Source organism: Lepus europaeus, chromosome 15 (assembly GCF_033115175.1).
Source record: "Lepus europaeus isolate LE1 chromosome 15, mLepTim1.pri, whole genome shotgun sequence".
In the NCBI taxonomy this organism is placed as follows: Eukaryota; Metazoa; Chordata; class Mammalia; order Lagomorpha; family Leporidae; genus Lepus; species Lepus europaeus.
The window spans coordinates 82,199,644-82,215,500 of NC_084841.1; the positions used below are offsets into that span (position 1 = coordinate 82,199,644).

The 15,857-nt window shown below is 43.6% G+C and overlaps 1 protein-coding gene across 1 annotated transcript in view; it reads right to left on the reverse strand.

Annotated features, from left to right (window-relative positions):
• ADGRV1 (adhesion G protein-coupled receptor V1) overlaps positions 1 to 15,857 on the reverse strand; it is a 568,898-nt gene that overhangs the window by 108,979 nt on the left and 444,062 nt on the right. The window contains exon 86 of the mRNA XM_062211963.1: positions 1,149 to 1,306. Within this exon, the coding sequence (XP_062067947.1) occupies positions 1,149 to 1,306 (158 nt within the window). The remainder of the gene's footprint in view (positions 1 to 1,148; positions 1,307 to 15,857) is intronic.

The following is a 15,857-nucleotide window of genomic DNA, read 5'->3' on the forward strand; positions in this document are numbered from 1 at the left end:
CAGCAATGCTCCTGCTCATTCCTCAGGGAAGGGCAATGCTGCGAGAGCTTTGGTGGGAAATCCTTAGGCATCCCCCAACAGTCCTGACGTAGCTCCTTCTGACTTAACACTTTGTCTCATAATCTCAAAACTTCTCTAAAGCGTACCCACGCTTCTTCACTTAAAAAGAAAATTGTACTGACATGGTTAAATGCCTAGGAGCCTCACGTCTTTCGGAATAGAGTAAATGGCTGGTACCATGCTTATAAAAGTGTATTAAGTGTGTTGAACTCAATAGAGCTTATGTTGAGAAACTCCGTTTGTATTTTAAATCATTATCTTTCAATTCCATTTTTGCCTCCTATAGTTTCCTGCTTGACTTCTAAGAAACAGTTAAAATGTGCAGAGTTTGTCTAAGACTGCCATTCACTTGGCTTTGGATTTAGAAAAGCTCAGAAAATAGAAACCTTCTCTCTAGTGGTTCACGAGAGATCTGCTTACATGTAACTGCTAAGATTCCCTCTAACCAACCAGTCACAGCACTTTAGAGTTTTCTGTAGGGAGGTGTGTAGTTGCTGCTCCTAGCTAAAAAATTCTCAAGAGACTCTAATTGAACAACAACCAAAAAAGAATCAGCTCATAAAAACCTGTGCTAAGTATGATTCAAAGGGAAAAAATGAGCTGTGGTGGAAGCCAATTTGAGCTGGAAAGACTTATGATCTTCAACAACCAGACATATGCAGCCACTTCTGAGGCTGCCCGATTACAGATGTTTTTAGACATCTGTCAGCACGGTCAGAGAGCCTCATGCAACATATAGTACTCACGAGTGTGGCAAGGATTTGTTCGACTGTGAAGCAGAGAGACAAATCGATTTCACAGGTCGAATGCAGGTTGTTACTGCTTGAGTTGAAGAAAGCTTGGGAAGCAGCTCCCCAAGGTTGTGACTCATTTACTTGGAAATTAGTATAGTAAGGAAAAAACTGGAGCCAGCAATAGAACCTCCAGAGCCCTGAAGAAAGGTGTCAGGAAGTCCCAAGAAGTAGGAGAAGCTGGAGAGCAATAGTTTGATTTTGGGCTTCAGAGCAGAGAGCTGAACTTAAGTTCTTTTTTTTTTAAAAAAAACATTTTCTCATCATTAACAAGTCCCCAATGTCCCAAGTGCAAACCTGCAGCGTTTGTTCTTCCTCTGAAGACATCGTCGTATGCCTTCCACTGGGGCGTCACCTGGTAGGCATGGATGAAAACCACAAAAACCACCACAAGGCACATCAACGGAACAAGAGCTGCGGTGAACAGAGCTGCGTAGATGTTGGGGATGAAACATCTGAAACGAGAGGAGAGAGCTAAATCAGACGACTTCAGTACAGACACGTCAGAATTCAGTCTACCACAGCACCACTGTAGAGTAGCTCTTTGTGTCTGTATATAAGCAAAAGCCAATTTTTGGTTTGCCCAATTGAAGCTGCGTTTGATTGGAGGCTATGTGATTAAATACAGCCCCATGCTTCACAATGTGGGTTCCTTAGAACATTCATTTTTGGGGAAGCTCAGAAAAATTCAAAATAGGTTCAAGTACAAATAAATGTGAGAAATGCATACCATGGCCATCTATAGGAGATTCAGTGTACATATATATCATTTTAAAAGGCTAAAGAAAGTCATGGGGTCAATATATCAGGACTCTAGACTCAAAATGGCATTGAATCCCAGGATGACATGTTACAGTATGACTTACATTGCTTAACTTCTTCATAATTTCTAATAGTATCCTTTGCAAAAGTTAGTTAAGATCAATTGCAATTTTTCACATAAAGCACTTAGTAACTTCTGTTTAACTCACCATTTCTAGTGTTAATGATAATTGGACCCCTTTCCTTTTTCAGACACATGTGGGGTACTGTGGTACTTTTTCATACATACATGTGGGAACACATGTATGTACACACACACACGGTCATGCTATACAACTTACATTCCATGGAATACACTTTGGGAATCATTGATCTAATCATGTTCAGTTTGTGCTGCAAATTCCTTGTTGCACTGCAAGGTTGGGGGTCTCCAAGACTCCTTTCTGTCCTCCCTAAACTCAGAAGAAGCAGCTGCCAACAGGGTGAGGGCAGGGCATGCATCTTGTCAAAGGCTGGGCAGGTCTGCGTGGACCTCTGTTGGCCTCTGATGCTGCTCCTACACGTTCAAGGTAGATGACACAGAGGTGGGGAGAGACAGAGCTCTTCCATCCGTGATCCTCCCCCCCAGATGGCTGCAACAGCTGGGGTTGGGCCAGGCCAAAGCAGGAGCTGGATTGGAAACCAGAGCTCTTATGTGGGATGTAGGCACCCCCACGCAGCAGCTTAATCAGCTGTGTCCCCATGAAAACCAGGATTCTGAGGGAATCTATCCATACAAAGCCCATACGACCTGAAAGTTTTAAGACCAGTATGAGGGACCTTCAAAAAGTTCATGGAAAATTAAGATGTTTATTTTCATGCAAAAACGTTAAAATGCATGCATACAAAGATTCTTCAAAAAGTTCATGAACATTCATATTATGAAAAGAGTTGATTTCCAATTTTTGTGCCAAAATATATTTATCTTTTTATTCCATTTTCCATAACTTTTTGAAGAGTTGTCATATATTACAAGAAATCCTCATAGTAAGGATTGTTTCTTTTCAAATATTTCCCCCAATGTCTCCATTTAATAAATATAATGTCCATAAACCTATACTATAGCCATAAATACTGGACTTTGCATAAAATTGAAGATAAGCAATCACATAGCCTGTTTGAAAGGAAACTTCAAAATCCAAAATGTAGGTAAACAGGGGAAACATTCACCCTTTCAGTTCAGGACCACAGTATCTCCATTTTACATTTGTCATTTAAGTCCTCACCCTGATACCATTTCTAATTAACACAGCCTGCTAATGTATTCCTCCTGTAAACAAGACACATTTCAAGAGCCATTTCAAAGTACATTCTCCATCTGCAAAGGGGTGTCAGAATGATGAATTTCCTGGCTTTCTGAATTTAATTTGGATGGCACAGAGCCTGGGTCTTTCCCTGTCCAGTCATTTGTAAGCAGTCACACCTGCTACTTGCAGGATTAACTAAGACAGGCAAACATTCACGGACGAGGTAGTCCATATACCCCTGCACCAAAACAGTGTCATGGTGGGGACTCAGTCTTAGACCACCGGCTTCAAATGATCATTCATGGTGGTCATCTGCATTATGGATCCTCTGACACAGAGCAGCCTAAGGGGGTTGAGAGACAAGTAATCAGGAAAGAACACACATTCGGTGTAACGGCTTTATCTTCACCCTGAAAATCACTATCACAACCCAAATAGGGGATGTAAATTAGGGACGATGACTGGACCTCCTGTGAGTGGTTCTGGGAGTAGCAAGCCTTGGCAGAGCGCCCTGGGGTGGGGGTGACCCTCTGGCATCACATCGTCCTGTGGCACCCAATAGAGAGAATGTACCTCTGCACAGAACTTTGCTGAAAAGTTCTTCCACCTCAGAGAACAAGCTCTGACAGCTGGCCCCCAGATCAAGGCGCCCCTCTTGGCTAACGAAGGACACAGGCAAAGCGGCTCTCTGGGAGGTTAGACACCACCAGGCAAGTCCTCGGGGGGTAACAGGGAGAGAAGGGAATTCCCAGAGGTGCGGCTGCTTGCTCTCTGTACATCTCCCTGGCCATTCTCCTTCGGCCTTGATGACTTGGCCACGTTGACTCCCCCTTTCAGACAAAGGGCAGGGAAATGATCCGATCCTGAAGCAGTCCTTTTTACTCCTGTCTGCAGAGCTCAGCAAGTCACGGCACCTCCCAGGTACCGGGCCTTTGGGAGGCCTGTGCGTGGCCAACATGGGGTCAGATCACTGAGGACAGGGTTTGGTCTGCAGGAAGCCCGATCCCCTTGGCTGCCTCTCTTGCTGTCCTCTGCACCCAGGGCTCGGCGGGACTTACTGAGGGTCCCTCTTCCTTGCCCACTGCTGCGACTCCATCCCAATCTCTCCTTCCAACATAAACGACCCACCTTGTGTACTGCCGGTGAGGGACAGGGACTGTGACCACACCTGTGAAACACCAACCTTGGCAAAGGCCACAGGGCTCTAAGGGGGACCCAGCAGAGCAGGAACCAGACAGCGCCTCCTGCTCACGACATGTGATTCAGACCACAAAGGTGGGTGGAATAGGACCTGTCACTCCACATCCCAGGTTATACCCCAGATGCTTAACTCTTTGTTTTAAATTCGAGCTCTAAGAGCTGGTGTTTAGCCTAGCATTTAAGGAACCTGCATCTCACAGCAGAGTGCCTGGGTTTGACTTCTGCCTCTGGCTCCCAACTCCTGCCAATGCACACCTTGGGAGCAGTGATAATGCCTGAAGTACCTGGGTTCCTGCCACTTATGTGCTAGACTTGGACTGAATTTCTGGCTTCTGGCTTTGGTCCCAGCCCAGTCCCACCTGTTGTAGCCATTTGGGGAATAAACCAGTGAGTGGAATTCTCTCTCAAATACATAACATTTTTTAAAAAATTCTCCTTTAGCTTTTCCTTTATAACAGTAGGTATTATTCTAATTTTCTGGGTGATATTATCTAAATGGGATGTCTGCTGGTGTATCATAAAACTTCTCATAGATATTTAAAAACACTTCAGATAAATGAACTATAGCCTACCTTTGAACGAAATAAAAAAAAGCCTCATTAATTATAATTTCCCACCAAATAAGAGCTACATTCAGGTAGTTTGAAGACCAGATCCCACAAACCTCATGTGGAGCATCTGGAAACTGTATCATTTTATAATAGTTTCTGAAGTAAGACTGGGAACAAATCCTTGGAAAAACTGAATGTAAGAAATGAGCAGACCGAATGCTATGCACACAGCAGGGCTGAGGAGCAGTTGATGAACCTGCTGGCAGATGTCAGAAAAAGGAGATAAAGGCCATGTGGGCTTGATTTTTTTCTTTTTCTTTTCTTTTTACAGGCAGAGTTAGAGATAGACAGACAGAAAGGTCTTCCTTTCCATTGGTTCACCCCCGAAATGGCTGCTGTGGCCGGCATACTGCGCCGACCTGAAGCCAGGAGCCAGGTGCTTCCTCCTGGTCTCCCATGCGGGTGCAGAGCCCAGGCACTTGGGCCATCCTCCACTGCCTTCCCAGGCCACAGCAGAGAGCTGGACTGGAAGAGGAGCAACTGGGACAGAGTCCAGCACCCCAACCGGGACTAGAACCCGAGGTGCCGGCACCACAGACGGAGGATTAGCCTAGTGAGCCACAGCACTGGCCTTGATTTCTTGAAAAAGGAAATCATGTTCTTTATAATTACCAGCTCACCAAGCATCAACATACTCTGGTTATCCTTCTCTCAATAGGTGTTGAATACCCTTTTGGGTTCTTGCAATCAAGTGACTAACTTCTGCTGTTCCATGTTTAACATTCACAGGTGAATTTTCCTACTTACTGTAACACACAGACAATACTAATTTGTTTCAAAATCTTGAGAGGGCTCTGTATTTGTCTCTATTTTTGTAGCCCACGTGAAACAAGCAGATGCTGGCTCACCACCGTTAGTTTTTCCTCTTCCACGTCTACCCGTGGACTGTGCCTTCCGTCACGTTCTGACTTTGAAAGACTATTACCTCCCAGTGACAGCAGCACTGTATACTGAAATGTTTTCACTCACACTAACTTGATTTAAAAAATATTTATGTGGGTGGCATGGGGTATTTCAGTTTCTTGAATCCTGTATGGAATCAGCTCCAAAAGGAGCCAAGCAACAGGCATCTAGCCAACACTTGAACTCCAGTTCCAGCCACAGGAGGTACTGGGGTGAATGATGGGAACTCCTTGTACGCGACATTGTGATTAGAGTCCACTTAAATTATATTTTAAGGAACAAGTTGATCCTGACAACCTGGAAGACTTGAAGAAATCCAGGCAGCTGACATGTGGATTACATCTGGGCTGCATAGGTAATGAAAGAGGACGTAGGGAATGAAAGAGGAATAAATGTTTGTTTCCAAGGCCACCCTTGTAAGTTCTTCTCAGTGAGACAACCATGATAGAACTATGTGCCAACATCTACCAGGGAGGTCTTCCTACATTTTTGGGGGGCTTATTGATTATTTATTTGAAAGGCAGAGGTAGAGAGAGAGAGAGAGATACAGACAGACAGAGGAAGAGAATCTTCCATCCACTGGTTCACTCCCAAAATGGTCACAATGGCCAGCCAGAGGCTTCCTCTGGGTACCCCCACATGGTTGGCAGGGGTCCAAGCACTTGGGCCATCCTCTGCTGCTTTCCCAGGAGCATGAGCAGGGAGCTGGATTGGAAGTGGAGCAGCCGAGATTCCAACTGGCACCCATATGGGATGCCAGCATTGGAAGTGACAGCCTGACCCTCTGTGCCACAGGGCTGGCCTCCCAGTGTGTCTAAAGCTACATTTCTTGCTTCAGCGAACTCTTCCTTCTCCACATAGAAACTCAGTGATGTCCTACTTTATCCAAATTATGTCAGTTTTATTACATAAATTTATGTAATGCATGATCTATCCAGAACCATTCATTACTGGGGCTGCTATTATGGCTCCGTAGGTTAAGCTGCCACCCAGGACACCCACATCCCATATCAGAGTGCCAGTTTGAGTCCCACATCCTGCTAATGGGTGTTGGGAGGCAGTGGATGATGGCTCAAGTACTGTGGTCCCAGGCTGCTGGCTTCAGCCTGGGCCAACCCTAGCTGTTGTGGGCACTTGGGAACTGAAGCAGCAAATGGAAGATTTCTTTCTCTCTCTCTCTCACTCTGCCTAAATCTTACAAATTGAAACAAAATGGTAATCACTTATTGCCACTGGTTTCCACTACATGTAGGACACAAAGTATATGTTTACTGGCTTTGAGTTGAAGAACTCAGATGCTGGGGCCGGCGCTGTGGCTTAACAGGCTAATCCTCTGCCTTGCGGCGCCGGCACACCGGGTTCTAGTCCTGGTTGGGGAGCCGGATTCTATCCCAGTTGCCCCTCTTCCAGGCCAGCTCTCTGCTATGGCCTGGGAAGGCAGTGGAGGATGGCCCAAGTCCTTGGGCCCTGCAGCCGCATGGGAGACCAGGAGAAGCACCTGGCTCCTGGCTTCGGATCAGCAAGATGCGCCGGCCGCAGCGGCCATTGGAGGGTGAACCAACGGCAAAAAGGAAGACCTTTCTCTCTGTCTCTTTCTCTCTCTCACTATCCACTCTGCCTGTCAAAACAAACAAACAAACAAACAAAAAACTCAGATGCTATTTACTGTGTAGATACTCAGCCTATACAAATGTCATCAAAGCCAATATTTATGATTTCCGTCTTCCTTTTCTAAGTGATCCAATTCACATTCTTTCCAAAGTCGATAATCTTATTCAATACATTTTATTTACTTGTGAATCTAAGTATGTATGCATACACAGCATGTATGAGGACACTTCCAAAGCTCTGTGGAAAAATGGCATCAAAAGCTAAGTTTATTTTGGTACAAAAAATTTTGAAACCCATGCATTGTTTTTTCATAATATATACTTTCCACTAACTTTTTGAAATATCTTCTTTTTTTGCTTGCCTATCCAAACAGCTGGACAGGTTCAGAGAAAAACTTTTAGTATGCTACTTTTTTTTTAAAGGAATAAATTTACAAAGATTGCAGAACATGGGGAAATAAGAGTTTGTGTTTAATCAACTTCAAGACAGGATAATCTACTCCTGTTTCTATCTTTTTGTTGTAAAACACACAGCAGTTTTTTGACCATGGCAACCAACTAATTTCTAAAATATTCTCCTTTAAACAAGAGTAATATTAGAATTAAATGGTAGGTAAGCCCTAATTATGAAATGGGAAATTAAAAAAATATGTAATTAGTCTAAGAAAAGAGGAAGAAACAAAGTATTTTCCTAAACTGAATTAGCTGGATAATTAAGACTACTGTTATTGTATAAGCAATCACTTACTGTGCGTAGGGCATGAAAATTGATCCTTAAATGCATCGTCACACAGGAACCTAACAGTGATCCATTAGCTTTAATGCAAATATTAGGAACATTACACTTAAATTAGAAAAGGTCAAATTGTTATGAACATAAACATGCTCATTTGCTTCCTCTGCAAACTCTGTAATTCTGCAATTATTTCCACAATTTCAGGACGAGGTACTGGGAAGGATGCCTGTGTTCTCCTTGTGGGCAGGAACTGGAACATTTTCTTTGTATTTCTCCTACAGTTTTACACAATCAGACCTTTAAGAAATCTTTACTGATTTAACAATTTTTTTTTTGCAAACCGCTTTGCAAACCACTTGCTTAAAAACAAAATAGACACACATTTTCAGATTTGGAAAAAATGACCCTAAAATTCATATGGAATCACAAGAGACCGTGAATAGCTAAAGCAATCCTAAACAATAGAAATAAAGCTGGAAGCATCATAATACTTGATTTCAAGACACAATCAGGGCAGTTATAGTGAAAATTGCTTGGTACTGTAGTAAGAATAGATATGTTGACCAATGAAACAGACTAGAGGCCCCAGAAATTAATCCCCACATCTACAACCAACTAATCTGACAAACTAGCTAAAATCAGTCCCTTGAGAAAGGAGTCTTTTCAACAAATGATATTAGGAAAATTGGATCTCTGCATGCACAAGTTTGAAACAAAACCTCTACTTTACACCCTACACAAATATCAAGTCACAATGCATCAGGGATCTAAATCTAAGACCTGTAACCAGCAAACTAATAGAGGAAAACACAGGGAAACACTTCAAGACATTAGCACAGGCAAAGACTTCTTGGATAAGACTCCAGCAGCACAGGCAGTAAAGGCAAAAATAGACGAGTGAGAATACAACAAGCTAAGAAGCTTCTGTACAGCAAAGGAAGCACTCAACAAAGTAGACAACTGGTAGAATGAGATAATATATTTGCAAACTATATATACAGTTGATAAAGGATTAAGATCCAGAATATACAAGGAGCTCAAGAAACTCAACAAAAAACAAGTAATGCAGGTAAGAAATGGGCTAATGATACGAACAGGTAGTATTCAAAGGATGCAATATAAATGGCCAACAGACACATGAAAAGATGCTCAGGAGCATTAACCATCAGGGAAATGCAAATCAAAACCACAATGAGATTTCACCTCACCACAGTTACAATGACTATCATCCAAAAAAAATAACAAATGCTGATGAGGATGTGGGAGTAAGGTACCCTAAAACACTATTGGTGAATGTAAATTAGTACAACCATTAGGAAGACAGTATGGAGATTCCTGAGATATGAAAATAGATCTACCATATGACTGAGCCATTCTACTTCTGGGAATTTACCCAAAGGAAATGAAATCAGCATATGAAAGAGTTATCCATACTTTTATGTTTATAACAACTTAACTCACAATAGCTGATATGGAATCAACCCAGATGTCCATCAACCAATGAGACCGGATAAAGAAGTTGTGGTATATATACACAAGGGACTACTACTCAGTCATAAAAAAAGAATGAAATCCTGTCTTTTGCAACAGAATGGATACAACTGGAGACCATTATGCTTAGTAAAATTAGCCAGTTCCCAAAAGACAAATATGTTTTCATGTTTTCCATGAGTTGTGAAAACTAATATACAGAGTAAAAAAAGGTAATATATATGAGCAAAATTGACATTTTGAGATTTAATTATTGTATATAGCCCTTGTCTATACCCCTGAGCAACAGTGGTTTTTCTTCTTACTACTTGTTGAATTCTTTATTTAGTGGAGGGTTATGCTTGTGATTACAAACAAAATTAAAAGCATGTCATGGTGAAAAATAAGGAGGGGGGAATGTAGGGTGGGGATTATTATTATGTTTTTAAAACTGTATATATGAAATACATGAAATTTCTCTTTTATAAATAAAAAGTTTTAAAGGCATAGAAACTTTTGTATTTCATGTGTACCGAGTTCAGTCAAAATCCACTGCACATTTGACTATCAGTCACATCTTGGGTATGGTGCAGGATGTTAAGGGCATAGGAAGATGCCTAACATGTACTCCCTTCTACTCCCAACGAGCAGTTTGTATCTGCAACAAATGTACAACGCTGCCTGATCCATGCTTCTACCCATGCTGTTCTTCCATGCATCATCAGGACCACCTGGGAGCTCCTTAAAACCTCAGGCACTCCCTCCCCACCACACAGCTCCTGAAGTTGCCTTCTACCAAGACTCCTATGTGATTCAAATGCACATTAAAATTTAGGATGCACTTTGCCAGCACTCCTCTGGGACTACAGTAGCTTCATGTAATTAACAAGTCATTACTCCTTACATTCCTTTGACAGTGAAGCCAAGGGACTATGTAACCCCACAGAGAATCACCCAGAGATTTCACAGCTTCCTGAAGAACCAGTGAGAGACACAAACTGCAGGAAGCAAACGGGCTAGACAGGTCATGAGCAGAGCTGTTTAGAAGCCTGGAGTCTGCTCTCTGAACATTCCGCTGCGGAAAGAAGAGTGGTAGCAATGAAGTGGGAGAGGGCACCATAGCTAAATACCCTGATCACTGGTAGAACAAGTTGGGGAGCACTGGGGTGTGTGGGTATAGACAGGAGGGAAACAACTCTAGAAGGAATTTCTGGGAGTGTGGGTGCAACAGATGTAACACTACACTTACCCGCCTGGCCTAAGGTGTCTGGGAAGGGTGATCCCGTGCCACATACCTCTGTCCCCACGCTCCCCAGCCATGGATGATGTGCTCAAGAGCTGTACTTGATACAATCAAGACAAACCTTTCTTCTGGCTTGCCTCCGAATGCAACCTGGGGGCCTTGCTCTAGAACTGGAGCTAAGCCAATCTGCTTTTTGCTCTTGAGACTATGATATGGATATTTCTGGTGAGTTGTGGGTTAAAGCTGAGGTTAGGTCAAAGGGCCCTACTCAGGTAGACACACAATGAATGGACAAGAGAGACAGACAGAAACGAGAGGGTGGTTCAGATGCTCACAGCAACTGGGAGGTGAGAGTCTCTGGTCCCAGAGAGATGGAGTGTTGGCTGTGGTTTACCACAAGGTAAGTCCGGGACCTCAGCGATCCCTCTGTATCCATTTCCTGCTTTTGCATCCATGGGAATGCCTGAAGCATTATTCTAAAACCTGCACCCCTTGACTTGAAGAAACTTTAGGACTTTTACACTCAAGCGTCAAGGTCATGGTTGAGCCAGAGGGTGAGAATGAAGGCGTGACACAGTGATGGTCTTAAGACAACACAGCAGGACATCAAGAGCTTGTTCTACACTGTGGTAAGTGCTAACTCCGTGCCTGAGAAAGAAGCCAACATGAGATGGAACAGGCAAGGACTTGGGTAAGGAATAACATAGTTGGAGGATTTCCTGCAGTTTCTGTCTCTATCCCTGTACCCTAACTCCACTCCCTTGTTTGGTAATCCAACACACCCACTTTCCCATGATGCACCTGAGTCTCTTCCAGCCAGACGATGACGCCATGACAAGTGCTGAGCCAGGAAAGCCTGGAGACACCAGGAAAACCTTCCCAGGGACTTTGTGGAACAGAATCCCACCCAAACTGCATCAAAACTGTATGTTCAGTTAGGCCAACACGGCCAACCCAATACAGGGGTCCACTAAACTGCAGGGTTCTCTCTCTCCTCACAGAGGCAGATTCTGCCCATGGCTAGCATCTCACTTCGTGGGGCTGCCTGTATCCACATCTGAATATGTACTCTTTCTAAATAAACCCTGCTCCCATTCTCACTCTTTACTTATGTCCTGCTTTGAATGCTTATCTCACCCAGGGGCAAGAACCTGGCAGAGAGCCAGTAAACATATTCCTACAGCATGAAGACAGAAGATAAGAATCAGGGCATTTTAAAATACTTCATGTCTACTTACATGCTTATATTATTTGGAAAGATCAAGGAAAGAAAACATGGCCATATCAGAGTAATATTGTTTCACCTAATTGAAAAAGAGGCAGACAGGCAGACACAGAGCTCCCACCTGCTGGTTCATTCCCCAGACATCTGTAACAGCTCACACTGGGTTGAGCCGGAGACAGGAGTTGGGAACTCAACCCAGGTCTTCCGCCGGGTTGGCTGGAACTCAATTACTTGAGCCACTGCCATTGCTTCCCAGAGCCTGCGTTAGCAGGAAGCTAGAGTTGGGAGACGTAGCCAGGAACTAAACCCAGGTACTCCAATATGGGCCTCTTCAGTAACGTCATAACTGTTAGGTCAAATGCCTGTCCCAGGGGATCTTTTAATATATTGAGTATTAAGCGGTCTAAAATTTTTAGAAAGTCAAATATATATTATATACTATACACATTAAAATACTACCTTACCTTGTTTAAAATTAGCTCTTGGTGAATAAGGAGTAGTTGACCACAACTCCATCTCATTTAAAAGGTAAAATATGTTCACAGACAATTCCAAAGATGTATAACAGAGTTGAAGTATTACAGGTTAGAGAGAGTTGATGAAAAACAACCTGAAAACCGTGATACCTCAAATGGCTTTCTTTTCTCATTTTCAAAGAAATCCAAGTCTGAGCAGTCTGCTGTCTGAACGTGACGCTGTGAAGTTAGGCTGCTGGACAAGGTTTGCTCTCTCTGTTCTGGGTAGTTTCCTGTGAATCAAGCCCCTTAAGAATTTCATCAGCGTAAGGTCAGGCTGCCTTGTGACTTTCCTTTGCCTGTTATTATGCTCTCTGTTCATAAAATTCTCAGTACTAGAAAATATCCTTGTCTGGGAACCTTTTTTTTTTTTTTTTGAAAGGCAGAGTGGATAGTGAGAGAGGGAGACAGAGAGCAAGGTCTTCCTTTTGCCATTGGTTCACCCTCCAGTGGCCGCTGTGGCCGGGGCATCTCTCTGATCCGAAGCCAGGAGCCAGGTGCTTCTCCTGGTCTCCCATGCGGGTGCAGGGTCCAAGCACTTGGGCCATCCTCCACTGCCTTCCCGGGCCATAGCAGAGAGCTGGCCTGGAAGAGGGGCAACCGGGATAGAATCCGGCGCCCCAACCGGGACTAGAACCCGGTCTGCTGGTGCCGCAAGGCAGAGGATTAGCCTGTTAAGCCACGGCGCTGGCCCTGGAACCTTCTAAGTGACCTGCCATCACATTCGCCTTTCCTCTCCAAGTCTCTAATGGATGGTCATAGAATTTCTTCTGGCTAATTGGGGTAGTAAGTAATGTATGTGAGGGTAGTGCATTATATATCTTTACAGCATCTAGCAGGAAAGACGTACAGAGGTAACCGAGAGAGAACAAGATGAATGTTCAAAAACATACTATGTCCAATGAATACTCTTATCTTTCTGCAATCACCCCTCCACTCATCTGACTTCATCGGCTACAGCCACAGACAGTGCACCTGCACAGCTGACCATACAGGCAGGGACAGCTTCAAATGAGGCTAAGGCCTCCTCGCACAGCCAAGTCCCAATTTCAAGTTAACGTGAGAGACACAAGTTGTCTTCTTTATGCTTTGCATCTGGGATTTCAAGAAAATAAAATCATTTAGTAATCGCTTAGAGGAAATTGGGGACCACCCAGCAAGTTAGTATAAACGTCATTTCCTTCTCCTAATGAAAGTGTGTAGGCTTGGAAGGATTCCTTTTGAAATACCCTTACAACATCCTTGCATATGCTTCATTTCCAGACCATGAGAAATAACAGAAAGGATGAGGTCTGTGTATAAGCGGTGTCACTGTGGATCGCTCTACTACTGATGTGGATGTTTGAGTGGGAAAAAAATCCTCCTTGTAATAGTGGTGATTTCTTAAAAGGGCAAAAAGCCATTTCATAGAAGGAAAATCCAGCTTTTAATTATCAATCACACTTTCTAGAACAGGGTCCATAATACATTGCCTCGAAAATTAGGTCCTCGGATTCCCCTAACTTGATGTGGAAGTTGCAGATGCTCCAAGAAAAGTCTTCTAGGGCATCCTCTGCAGGGTGAACACTGAGTGCCTCCATGTGTTGTGCCTCCTACAGTCATATAAAAATCTATAGCACATTGCAATAACTCCTGTTCCTAGACGATGACGTAAAACCATGAAGAAATTGTTCACTGAAGTTAGTCACACTGTTTAAAATACACTACATGCTTCCTTGCAGCATTAGTAACATTTTAATTATAAAATTCTGGAAATAGCAGGGTAACTGAACTATTGAGAAACCACACAGTGTCAATCATCTGAAGGTCATTATCTTAAATGCTCCATAATATGGTTGTGTCTCAGCTGCAGTTCTCAGCTCTTTGGTGGAGCTCTTTTTGTAGGGCCCATTTCAATCCTCATATCCTGAATTATCCTTTAAACAAATATTTAAGGATGTTGGCCTTTGCTGAATAATCGGTTAGCATATCAAAAACATGTTCTTGCTCTGAGATCCCCAAAACACTTTTAATATGCTTCCACTCCCATTAGGTGGTTGGTCTGTGAAGTTCCAGTTAATTTGAATTTATTTATCATTTTTACGAACCTGCAATGCTGCAATTAGCTGAAAACTTAAGTGTAAAGGCACAACTCCTTCCCTGAAGGATCTCAGATCAGGAACACCACCACATACTAGTAAGCAGGCATTATATAATTTATATTTGTTATGTAATTCACAATTACATATGCACTGCCCACATGGGAGGAATCTATGCACAAGATCACCTGGGGGAAACCCGAGACAGATGTGATGGATTAATTTCAGAAAGGGAAAGTAAAACTGGAGGATAGGAGAGATGAGCCAAAATTCAATCCCTTTCTGGGGAATTCCCCACACCGAAGGGGACAGGGACACCTTTCTTTGTCCTTGAAGCTTTGAAATCTCGAGGTTTGGATCACACAGAGAAGCAACATCTTCAAAGTCCAAAGTTGGACAGTCCTTAAGTACACATCACATAGACAGGGATAGATACCCAGTGATTTCCTTTATGATATAAAGTGTCTCAAACCAAATGATCTTGGTGTTGAGAGAATAATGTGGGGGGAAGGATAGGGTGTGAAGAAAGTAGACTTTGACAGATAGATCAGGATAACAGTTTTACACACACACACACACACACACGACCCTGTTAAGCATGAAGGCTCAGGGGCCAGACTATGTGAACCAATCCCGGGTACATCTCATTGACTTTGGTACTTAGTCTAGTGTCTAGCTTCTCTGTTATGTCCATTTTTCAAAAGGTAACACAAGGATCACACAGCATCTACCTCATAGTGCAGTGAGGACCACAGGAATCAGCACAGGTCAGGTCTTGGATGAGAGCCCACCATAAAGCAGGTACTCAAAAAAGGCAGGGACTGGCAATTATGACTGCTTTTGCCATGGACTGCTAACTAGGCCCGATTCCTCTTACATATGTGCCGGACTCAACCCACATTCAAAGCAAAGGAGGAAATCAAATAGGGAAGTGGGAACACCTACTGCCTTCTTTATGTGTCAGAGAAAGGTGCTGAGAAGCACAAATTCAACGTGAGAAAATATCTTGTAACCGGGCTGGTGAGGGAGGACTTCACGGAGGAGGTGTGTCGACCCAGCTCTTCCACTCCTGAAAGCCTTCCTAGTGAGTAGTCTGGCAGAGAGGACTGTCTGCCCGTGCCCCCATCACCTCTGCAGGAAGGGAGCAGGGACAACTTTCCCCAGGACTCATGTGTGTTTCTGCAATACCAGTGCAGGAACCCGGTTGCGATGTAAAAAGTCAAGGTGATTCTGGGTCACTCAAAAAGAGGCAGGTGTCCCAGAGGTCACAATCCCAGCACCGTGGGCCCAGCCCAGAAGTGCCAGCGGCAGCAGACTCCGCTATGACTCCCGAGTTTCTCTAGGACTTGAGGCTCGTGGTCCTCACC